Consider the following 12,315-nt stretch of genomic DNA (forward strand, 5'->3'; position numbering starts at 1 on the left):
TCTGATCATGAAGGGTTCCCCTTTGTCTAAAGGCTTTTCCATATTCATTACATATATAGCATTTTTCTCCAGTATGAATTCTGTGATGTACAGCAAGATATCCCTGATCTCTGAAGGCTTTCCCACATGCATTAGATGGATTTCTCTCCCAGATGAATTTTCTGATGTATAATAAGGTATATCTTTGTCTTTAAAATCTTTTTCACACATATTACACTAGAATGGTGGAAAACCTAAATCTCAAGGGGCAGACCAAAATATATTGATCTCTAATCAAACCTCAAAACATGAGTTGGTGGTTTAGCCACTAGTTCTCATATCAGGTGGTTTGCAATGTCATGAGCAGAGGACGTGTAAGAGCTGCCTGCCCCATGTGCATAGGGTGGCTTGAAGCACAGAAGGCAGTAAGAAGACTGCTAGGAGAGCCAGGAGTGACACCCTAAACTGACCTCCCCCCCAAATCAACTCACCAGGAGGATCTATGAAGGCGGCACAGCATCTTACTATCCCCTCCTGTCAGGAAGGAATACAGAACAGCCAAAATGGTGTGCGTAGTGTTTTGGGGTTTTTTTTTTTTTTGGTATTCCTAAGGTCATATCCATTTTGTCCAGGCAAAAGTATTCTCTAAATATTACCAACAGAAATGTGAAACGATGAGATACTTTGTATTGAATTCATCCAAGATGAGAAAGAAGCAGAAGTTATTTGTTTACAAGCCAGAGGATTTAGCCCCGAGTTTCCATATCCTTTGCGGTGCAATCCTCCATGCTCCACCGTACAACTTTTCAAAACATTATGATCCTCCCCTTTCTCTAACTTTAATTTCTCATACATTAAAACTGTGCCCTAGGGAATAGTGTTAGATTCTAAATTAGATAGACATAGTTCTCTAAATGCTCTGTCCTCTCAGGGTCCTCTTCCCTACATGGTGTCTAGACAAACTGTACAAGTACTGTCTAGAGGCTGAGCAAGGCTAGTCTTCCCACACACTCTGGATATTAAGCTGTGCAAATTCTTTCCATGGAAGATGGCATCCCAAGCTTCCCAAGTCACGTGAGTTACTGAGATATTTCCAACTAGGACTTTTTAAGTAAAACTGAAGGAGTGAAAACTGTGACCATTTTGAAAGATATCTCCCCTTTTTCCCACAAGGCCCCTTCTGAGGGACTGGTACAAAACAACCCTAGTAGTTCTGTCTTAAGATCTCCATCACCATTTTCTCCAACTTACCCAACAATCAGTGCTGCTCAGAAGGCATTATGGGAAGAAAGGTGGCTCAGTCTGACCTAGCACTGCATAGATGTCATACTGGCCTACTCACAGAGAGAGAGTGCTTTAAGACTGGCAAAGCACCTTCCTCCCTACCACTGGTAGGTAGTTCAAAAGGACTATTTCTCTTTTAAGGATACTGAGGACCTCGCCTGAATTTGCTCTGGTGAATGCATGGTGGAGTCAGATTCTGGTGCTCTCTCCTTCTTGAAGCTAATAGAACCTCAGATAAGGCCACTGCTTACAGAACATGGTCCTTAGCATTTCCTCAAAGCTTAGACTGCTTAGACCCCAGTGATAGTTTGACACAATTGTCTATAAGAATCTCACTATGCAACCTTGGCTTTTACATTTCCTGGGCTTTCCTAGAAAGCTCTGTTCTTTGACCTACAAACTGAAGAATTCTGCCCATGTACTGAGACCACGTAGGCTCTAAGGTGATTAGAAAGTGAAAACAGGTAGAAAGCAATGTTTGTGGAAGTCCTGTTGGAGGAAAATGATGAAACCAGGATACAAAGAAAGCAAAAGTATTTATTAGCCATTCAACATAATTCAACTGTTTTCGGCTTTAATTAGGAATCATCTCTTTATTAAAGTCAATACCTTTCAAAAAGTATAAAAGGACAATTTCCAGAAACCAACTCTAGTCAATCTTTTTGCTCCAATCACTTTCGCCAAAGAATCTTTTGATTGATTTGGGTTCCATCATTAGACGTGCTGAGATGAAAAGATGTGCTGGGAGGGCATCTGGTCGATTGAATCAACCTTGTCTCTCCCCTTCCCCCAAAGCACACGATAAAGCTTAGAAAGGAACTGACAACCATGTGCACCCTTGGATGCAAAGGAACATCCCAGGCATCAAAGTAGTTGTCCTCACAGTTAAGAAATCACTTCCTCCACTTCCCTTGACACATTTCCTGAGTCAATCTTGGAACCAGACAAAGTAAATGACTGGGAAAGCACCGGCCAGAGGGGGCAGGTTCACCATGAAAAGGGAGAGAGGGACAACAAATAACCTTCAGAAAAGAAGATTTCATTGGTGCACGGATCTGCTTCCAGAAAAGTGATTGGGGACAAGGATGGGGTGCAGGGCTGAATCAAAGTGAGGCAAGGCCACTAGCTCTTCCTTAAGAAGAGGTCTCCAACCACAGGACAAATGGAAAACAAATGCAGCAGAATGCAAAGAAGAGAGGTGTACATCAAAACATAACAGTAGGTAAAGGAAAGGACTGAGCAACAAGAAGCTGGATTCTTACAGAGAATGTCATGTGAAACCTCAGGCAGATGAAAAGAGACAAGGCCAGAGGATACTGGAAAGGTGAGCTCCCCAGCCAGATTCATGGAAGAAAGAAACAGAAAAGTAGAGATGAAGGAGATAAGGTCAGACAACAGATGCCAGACAGGATTCTGAAGACCAAAAGGGCTGAAGACTTGGGGAACTGCTTTCTCTCTTGATTTCCCTCGAGTGCCCCCAACATGTGCTGCTGCCCTGCCCTGGCTACTTCTACTTCCTAAGTGAGCCTCAGGGTCCATTCCTTCCTCGGCACAGATGGTTCTGAGGGAGGTGGCACATCAGATCTGAGTGCAGAGCTCTTGGGCAGTTCGGTGCTTTGCTCAGGATAGCCAGTGGCCCAGGAGGGCTGGATGCTCTACAGAACTCTGAGAAGTTCCAGTGGAGCCTCATGTCCAGATCAGCGTGCTGGGTGTGGGGCGAGAGAGGAGGATGGAGTCTATGATGTTACTAAGAGAAGGGAAGCACTAGCCCGCAGTCACATTCACCAGACTCTGAGTCGGAGGCAGGTGAGTAGCACTGCTCAAGCCAGGAAACTGCTCAGCTGGCTGGCTGGCAGAAAAACCTCTATTTGTCCGTAGCTGAGCAGAGCACAGAGAGGATTTGGGGTGAAAAATACATGGTTTTAGCATCCTGTGAAACAGGCAACAACACAGAGCCACCGGAAAATTGAACAGAAAAATCACCATTTTATCTAAAAAGAATAAAACCCTTTTTAAACAAATCACAAAATATACAAATAAATCAGTACAAAATAAATAGGAGAGATTGTAAATCTACAACATCATTTGAATTATAAAATGCATTCATTATGACAATCAGCTTATGAAATGTATACACATCATCCATCACTGTCATTGTGCTTAGTCAGGTTTATGGACACAGCCCCAAAGACTGGGATTCAGAAGCCTCCATCTCAGAAAAGCACATAATGTATACTTTGATACAATGAACAAAGACCAGAGTCTGAAAATCAGACCCCCAGAAGGATCCTCTCTAAGGGCCGAGGCAGCCTGTATTGGCCACTCTGAGCTGACAAGGGAATGATCACTGTTTGGGAAAATGGGTATCTCACAATCAAAGAAAAAGGCATTTGAGGACCCCAAATGGGGCAAGGCGGCTTCCATAACTCCAGACAGATTCTGCAATCCGATGTTGGGAAATGGAGGCAATTCTGGTTTGGGGGCCTGGCATTCAGCAGAGGAAATGAAAGGTAAGCTCGTCCAGCACGGCCAGGTGAGGTGAGGCCAAGACTGCCTGATGTGCCATTTTTAACAACTGCCAATATCCCCAGGTTATTGTTGGTTATCAATTGAATAAAGCATCATCATGTATTCTCCTCCAACCCCATCCTGGTCATTCCCCCCACCAGCCTTTCAACTCCCAGATCATTCTAGACTGTCTCCTTGATTGCAATGTCCAAGCTTCTTCCACAGAGCCTCAATTCACCCCATTCCCTAGACTCTGAAAGCAGCTTTAACGATGTGCTGAGGTGCTCCAAGTTGGGCTTTTTTTTTTTTCTGAGAGAATTAAATCTAAGAGCAACTCCCTGAAGGGGAAGAGGGAAAACACAGAATTGTGTTCTTTCCAGTACCCTGAACCATCACTATCTCTGCAGCAAGGGGGAAGACACTGAGGAAATGCCTCTTCAGCGGGAGACAATTCCCCACTTCTCCAAAGGGTTTCACCCAGTCACGACAGGTCTCCTAATGAGGCGATTGTAGCTTGCAAGGTAAAAGCATAGTCTCCATACTCAACCTCTACCCCTAGAAGAGGGGGCATGAGAAGATCCTGCGGTCAGGCTGATGGGGGCAAAATTAGGGTATGACTTCCCTTCCTGCCTAATGAGATAGCAAAGTCCTAGACTCAAAATACGTAAGGGCTACAAATCAGGGAGGATTCTTTACCTTAAACTGTGTAAGAAGACAGGAAGGGTGTATTTACATGATAATAAATAATAATAATAATATAAAATACAGCAGGTACAGTTGAGGATTTAAAGGATTCCAGGAATAAGAAGTCATCACTTCACCCTCTGCCCCTCCAGGGTCTAAACCCCTTCACAACTGACCTTGGCATGGAGCAATGATGACATGTGAAGACTAAGGTAAAGCCAGACAGTATGGAGGACTAGCCATGGGAATAAAAGGGCCGGTACCTCACTCACTATTCTCACCTCCCCCAGTCTGGGGGCATCTTAGATTCCAACTGTTGAAAGGCGAAGTAGTGGTGATGGATGTGAACTGCCTCTACCGCTAATTCCAAGCAGATTCCCTGCTTTCCCATGACCGACGGTACCACTTCCATCCTTGGAGAAGCCCCAGTTCTCAGGTGCCCCCATGATTCTCCCCAGCCTCTTCCCCTTCCTGGCATTATTCAGTAGTTTTGCCCAAGCAGATTCTTGGGAGGATCGAACTCCCATATCAATCCATTCAGGTCAGGTTCCTGAAGGGTACCTGTCTCAGAGAGGGAGGACAGCACTTCTCATATAGCCTGTTAACTGTGGCTCTGACTACAATGCTCTGTACCATGAGTCAGATCTCATGAGGCGGCATGGATGTCTGTGCATGAACACAAATACACCCCAAACATCAGCTGGCTCTGATTAGAGACTCTGTTTACTTAATGGTTCAGTACAACTCAGTCTTAGTTTCCTTCTGATAATGGAGGCAGCTCCAGCATATGACAGCATAGCTGAGCTGACATCCCAGAGACCAGAGTAGCATGCAAGTTCCCTAGGTGAGAGAGAAGGAAGGAGGAGATGGTCAAAGTGCTGCAGCCAAGCTTCCTCTCTGGAGAAAGCTCCCAGGAAGCAACGCCTCCTCTCCAGGACTAGCTTCAGAAGCCCAGCTGCCTAGTCTCAGCTTCTGGATGAGCATTGTCAGTCTGGAAAGGTGGCTGGTAGAGGTTCTCTAGGAAGTGAACCTCAAGGCAGATGGACACAGAGGGAGAAAAGTGGCCATTTCTCCTTCCAGAAAGAAGCACCTAATGGTTTTTTTTTCATTCAGAGCCTTAGAAAAAGACTGTTTATAGCAATAGAAAGCCTCCTTTAAAAAGTAGGGTAGAGGGTGACCCCTGGAATGATATATCAGTAGCTCCTTCCTAATGTAGGCTTGGCAGGGGGCTAACTTTCACTCCTCAAAAAGAGGGGTACAGAATAAACTTTAATTTAGAAGACTTTTCCAAATTCAGCTTCCAAGTCAACTTTGATGAAGAGAATGGAAATTGTAATTAAAACAAGGAGTTATAAATCTGAGGTATGAGGAATGCATCCAAGTAGGATCAAGTAAAAAAAAAATCTGATTCTGTGACTCTCCTTCCTGTCCATGTTGTGACCTTATAGTATGCCAAGAATCTTCCCCAACTTAACCCAAACCTCAAACTCTGGAGAGAGTTAAAGTGACTGAAGAAAACCTAACGGAGGGAAACTTGTTTACCCAGCATTTAATGGCTTAGTAAAAAGTTCAAGGTAAAAGGATTGTCTTCGTGATGAATCAGAAGACTTGGAAATCCTACCATACTAGTCTTGGAGAGTCTAGGGTCCCCCAACATGGCACCTCAAACACTTCTGCCTAACCACACATTCATTCATTCATCTCTCTCTCTCTCCCCCCTCCCTCCCCCCTCCCTCTCTCCTCACACACATACACACAAGGCACATGCTACCATCTCTTTATTTTCTTTTCCTATTCCTTAAATTTACTTTCATCTAAGAATACTCCCTCTCTGGTACTAGGATTGGAGCAGAGAAGGGGATTATTCTTCCAATTAAAAATTCACTGAGAAGATAAAACCAACCCAGGGCAATGCTCTAAATGTACTTTTATCAACTTCTCCATTCTCAATCACTAGGGACAAAGTGAAACTCCTTCCATTACAGACCTTCCAGGGCATTTCCACTGCCAACCCCAGGGAGCAAGTCCAGCTGGGATTGTCCTTCTGGTAAACATATTAATGGATGAAATGACAAGTGATATTTGGGGGCCCTATTGCCAATTCATCAACGCCTATCTTCCTGAACTTAACTGCAGTTGCCTGTCTAAAAATGTTACTATCAGGCTCAGGGAGCCAGCTTAGAGGGCTAATGAGCCATGACCTTGTGTAAATAAGGACCTATGTTGTGAAACTTGAAGGGAACTTTCTGGGTCTCGACTGGATTCAAATTCTTGTCTTAAGAAATGTTTGCCAAGTGCTTTGTCTGTTTGGTCAAATAGAAAACCTCACATTTTCACAATGATCTTTTCAGACTGACAGTGCTGAGCCAATAGGTGCAAAGACCTCATGCAGGCTGAAATGAACACAGGGGCTCCTGTTCAATTTTCCTGTGCCACTCAAAGAACTCTGCCAAGTTGGATTAGTAGAAAACAGCCACATGCTGTATCCTTTCCTATGAGTACAAACTTGGTAAAGACTAAGACTCAAGTCGACTAGCAACTCAACTTTCTAAGACTAAATCCTGTGCCCTTGTTTCCCAATGATTGGTGAGGAATTCACCTTGTCTGATGAGTACAGAGCAGGAGCCAGATGTAGAGGAAAGGAGAAGGCCCTGAGAATGACAGAGCACTTGGGATCCTACCCCAGGTAAGGCTTTCACATCATTGAAGTGGTTCACTATGTTGTTCCTGAGAGAATCACGCCCTTTCAACTCTTGGTCCCACCATTTGGTCTTGCTCTGGCTCCCAACCTATCCCCTCTCTCAAGGGTTTCTGTTGGACATATCCTTGGCTCCCAATTCCTGGACTGGGGCAGTAATGAGCCCGTCTGCTGGAGGCATCCCTTCAGACCTCAGAAAGCCAATCTGCTTTTCATTCTTCTCAGCAGACTCCAGTCCAACTGAATAATCCCAGAGGATTATTCCCAGATGTTCTGGACACTAGTTACTAACACTGTCCTCCCCTTCTTGGTGTAATTATTTGGTTGACATAAATCACGGATCCATGTCATTTAATACCTGGCAGAAATTGGAGGAGAAAGTCTTAAAACAGTCCTGGGGAGGCATGAACCAAAGAGTTCAGCTTGGCTTTGGGTACCTCCATCAGAATGAGGGATAATGGTGTCAATTCCCAAAGTGGAAATGAGGCCAGAATGGGGATACTGAAGAATGAGACCTCTTAGCATTGTCTAAAAGTGGTCAGAATCCCTAGTACACCAGAGGTGCTCATATATTCAAATTTTAGTCAAGAAATACTTTCAAAAACCAAAAAGAAATTATGTTTGATCACATGATGTTTTATATTAATATTCATGAATGAGTGTTGGCTTTCATTTCCAGAAAATGAGTTGGAAATGATATTCACCAAACATGTGGGACAGAAATCTGGTAAAATTTGTATTAAGGACTACTTCCTGACCATGAGTTCCTCCACACAAGAACATCTTCAAAAAGTAAACTATCACTGAATAAAAATGAATTAATTGAGGGATTTTGCCACCCTGGGCCCAAAGTCAAGCAAGCAGGAAGTGCTTTTGTTAGATTGTCCCCCCAAATCTCACAATAGTGTAGGATGTCTCACAACCAACAGACTGCTCTGATCAGAGACAACAGCAAAACCACTAGACCTTAGGGGAAAGGGCTCTCTTTTGGCCATTAATACATGAAGCTTTTCTCTAGGAAATTTTGTCTTGGGCAGGGCTGTATTTGCAAAGACAGAAACAGACTAGGGTGAGATGGGGGAAAGAACTTTGAGAGCTGGCAAAGCTGAAGTTCCAGGAAGTTGGGAAGAGTCAAAGGATCAGTGGTCTTCCAAGACCAACAGAGCAGCCTGCCTCTGAGTATTCTATCTTGGAGCTCAGGTCAGTTCCATTAAAGGACATTCTCGGGTACCTCTCCCAATTCCTTCTCTTCACAGGTAACAAACTGCTCTATTCATCAGTCCCTTCAGAGCCCATCAGGAAGCTGAAAATCTTTTGTCTAGGAGGGAATTTGCTATAAGCAGATCTGACCCCTGCTGAGGGATGTCCCCGGATCCCCTTTTACCTGAAATAGGTGGAGGCATCACATTCTCCCTTTTATTGAGTATGTCCTGAGCTTCTCCCTGAGGGTTGTAGCCCATGCCAGTGAGGAGGATCCTGGACTTAACAATGCAGTTTGGGGAGAACACCAAGTCCTTGCACTGGGTTAAACTCAACTGCTCATTTAATCAGGCAGTGACACATTCCATTTCCTGTCACATTTTGTGGCTGAAATGACGCATCTTCTCAGAAAACCCCCCTCCCTTCCCTCCACGTAAAGGATGAACCCAATATACCACAGCTGGGGGTCATTCAGAACCCAAATGAATAGAAATATCCTTAGGGGAGCCCCACCACATCAAACGTCAAACGGAGGATAAACAAAATGGACAAGGAAAGAAGGAAATGCTACATAGGCCGCTAGTGTCTGGATGCAATATGTACTCAGAGTCAATATGGAAGCCAGGGTCAGCACTGCTTCATTTCAATATATGAATACTGCCATCAAAAGGCACATTTCCCTTAAGCTTGTCCAGAAGTCAGACCAGTCAAGCAATGCCCATTGGCCTTAATTTGACAATAGATGACGGCATTTGGTAGTCAACAAGAAGCAACATACACATATACTGGCCATAATACGCATTTGGTTTCTGGAAACCCGTGAGGGGCCCAGGCTGTCCTGTCCCACAGCTCTGCTGACCATCTAACAGGGATGGCGTCGCTGACCCGAGTGCTGGTGGCTCTCTGTGCGTGCCCTGGCCACCAAGCGACATCAGGAAGAACAGGAAGAGGGAAAGGAGGGAAAACTCAAGAGCTGCTTCCCTGAAAGGTCCCCAGTGAGTCCCCACCCCCTTAGAAACTGAGGCTCCAATACTGTTATTTGAAGAACACAACCTGGAGCGGAAACGCCTTCTCAGACAATTAGGCAGATTTCAGTGTAGAGAGGAGGCGGAGTCCATACTGGATTTCTATTGAAAAGCCCCAGAGAAGATTTCCTTTTGGCATCAGTCTAGCAGCATCTTGGATGAACAACAATGAGGTTTGGGGGAAGGGAGTTAGAACTCTTTAAAGCTGAGGAACGGGTGGGTGGTCTCCTTGTCCTCTCCCCCTCCTCATCAGAGGAGGGATGCCCCAGGGTTGGGAGGAAGGCTGACCTGAACCTGAGATCCCTGCCTAGGCTGAACGCCAGTCTGATAGGCTGTATATTCCCCAGGCCCGTTGTTCTATCATCCAACAAATTTAAAATCCAATAAAACACATTTTGTTGTTAAAATTCCCTACCACATTTCCAAATCAAATTCTAAGACTTCCTGAGGGAAAGAGGCCCAGCTAAGCGTCAGTTTCCCCACTGGCCACTCCCGTACCACAGCAAACTTGGTAGGTCCTGTGGTGGTTAAACTGACCCCAGTTTTCTTCACTGTGTCCTTCAAGTAGAGAGGGACTCACACGGGAATGATGGTGATGCCTACGCAGGAGGCTGCTGGGATGGAAGGGCAAAAGCCACCGTATCAGGATCAGTTCATGGGATGACAGCAGAGTTCAGACAGAACAAAAACAATTGAAAACTCTGCAAAAGACTTTTAAAAACATGATCTCTTGAAAAAATAAATTGCAACAATTTTAAACTTCTTCATGCTTATTTAAGAAGGAGGCAAATGAACCAGGATAAAAGGTCTGGCCGGAAAAATAAACGTGATTCTGTTGGAGCCGGAGGAAGCACACACCTGGAATCGGGCTCCCTGTTTCTGGGCAGGTGGCTCTGTGTCTTTGCCTCCTGTGCCATCCCATGCATGGCTTCCTCTGCTGTCCCCAGGAAGGGCACAAAGTCTTTGGTCTCAGAACGGTGCAGGAGGCAGCACGGCGGAGGAGCACATACTAATAATAGCTGCAGTCAGACAGGGAGTGGGCCGGAGGGGGTCCTGCTGAAGAGACCGAGGAGAGCAGTGACGAGCGAGACACTGCTTCAGACCATGACAATCAAGGGGGAGAGGGGTTGGGGAGAAGTCCTAGATGGCGCCTTCACTGTGCAGACTGTGATTGGCTTTACTGTGAGTCACACAATTCTGTTCATTGAGCAGGTTAGCCGTTTCATCTGGCAACCCATCATGCAGCTCTGTAAGAGTCAGTTCAATTTTAGTGTTTTCGCTGTCTGAAGACTGAGGAGTTTTGTCCATCCGGGATGCCATCAAGGCATTTTGGTACTGCTGTCTTGTGATCTAGGGCAGACAGAGAAGATGGAGTAGAAACAAAAATCAAGGGGTTGCGGGGAGAAGCAGAATGAGGTAACTCAATCTTTTGGTTCTGTTCGTTACAGAATGTATCAGATATGGCCCCCCTGCTCTCCGATGCCTCAAAGCTTCAGTATAAAGATCATCAGGGCAGCTAGGTGACACAGTGGATAGGGCACCACCCTGAGTTCAAATGCAGCCTCAGACACTTACTAGCTCTGTGACTGAGGGCAAGTCACTTAACCCTGTCTCCCAACAAAATCATTATCAAGTTTGTCTCCCAACAAAATCATTATCAAGTTTCATGATTACAAAGGCAAGTTCCTAGGTGTCTCAAGTCACTCTCTTTGGACAAATACAGATTATAGTGAAGACTGCGTTGGATAAGCATTTGGAGTTATCTTGAGAAAATGTAAGTAGAACAGACAGGAGAAGACTGACATTTGATGTGGAACAGATAAGGACTCCTAGATGAAAATTCTCCCTGATTTTGTATCGAAGCATGGCAATATCTTTTAGGTAAATTCAGGGGCATCACGTCTATTCTCTCTTCTATATATTTTCTCTTGGAAAAAGAAGGACATCCTTGTAGAGTAAATTTGGGTCATTTTTCTAAGGGAGATCCAAAGTAAAAAAATTGGTTTAAAAAACTGGTTGTAGGATTTTGAAGAAAAGGGAGAAGAGCCCAATTATGTCAGAGAAGGCTGACTTCTCCAGACAAAATCATTTCATGTATTTGATAGAAGGCACAGTGAATTCCTTTCCCATCCTTAATTTAAAGGGAGAAAAGTGGGTTTTCCCTTCCTCACCCTTGAAGATGTGGTTACATCCAATTCCTTAGAGAATTAGCATGCCCTTCACCTCCTACCCAGCCCTACAACATGCCTCCTTCATGGCTGCCTAGGGAAAAAAAAAAATCAAACAACCCCAAAGGAGTATGCACGAAGCAGGCCATGCTGGCCTTCATTGTCTCTAACTCTCTGGGCCCACTAGACACATACTGATGTGTGCACTATGTGATGTCTGAGAACCAGGGTTTCTGGTCTGGTCTTTGTCCTCCAAGTCACACCTCCTTAAATGACAAAACGGACATTTCCTTTGATACATCCTGTCAGTATTAGCAGTGACATGGGTCCCCATTAGAGAAGATTCCTGCTAAATTTTTGTTTCTTAAGCCAGGTGACTATTCTCCTACCTTCACAAACTGAATGTCTGAGAGGGCTCTCACTGAGTAATCAGGGACGTACACTTGAAGGAAAGACGAGTTAAGCTGGTTGTTGCTATTCCCTAGTGTTGGAGTCACTGCATCGATCCGGTCACTTCGATTGAGAGAATCAGAATGATTCAAGCCACACGGACGAGGAGGTGACTTGTTTTCAGCTGTGAAAGGAGGTAAAACACACAAATTTAATTGGGGGAGAAGTAGCCAATGAAATCAGCTCTTTGTTTTCTGAATAAAACATATGTATAAATGCATGGTTGGCTGCGACCAGCCTGGCATATCTAATTATAAGTCACAATTCACAGAACTGGAATCCATTTGTTGGTGTGTGACACAACAGACCGATGCTATCT

General features: G+C 44.7%; 1 protein-coding gene across 1 annotated transcript in view; it reads right to left on the bottom strand.

Moving 5' to 3' along the window:
• Nucleotides 1-6,196: 6,196 nt before the first annotated feature.
• CNNM2 (cyclin and CBS domain divalent metal cation transport mediator 2) overlaps nucleotides 6,197-12,315 on the bottom strand; it is a 182,125-nt gene continuing 176,006 nt past the window's right edge. Inside the window, exons 7-8 of the mRNA XM_043982743.1 lie at nucleotides 11,936-12,120; nucleotides 6,197-10,728 (exon numbers count right to left, since the gene is read on the bottom strand). Of these exons, the coding sequence (XP_043838678.1) occupies nucleotides 10,519-10,728; nucleotides 11,936-12,120 (395 nt within the window). The 3' untranslated portion in view covers nucleotides 6,197-10,518. The remainder of the gene's footprint in view (nucleotides 10,729-11,935; nucleotides 12,121-12,315) is intronic.

Source organism: Dromiciops gliroides, chromosome 2 (assembly GCF_019393635.1).
Source record: "Dromiciops gliroides isolate mDroGli1 chromosome 2, mDroGli1.pri, whole genome shotgun sequence".
In the NCBI taxonomy this organism is placed as follows: domain Eukaryota; kingdom Metazoa; phylum Chordata; class Mammalia; order Microbiotheria; family Microbiotheriidae; genus Dromiciops; species Dromiciops gliroides.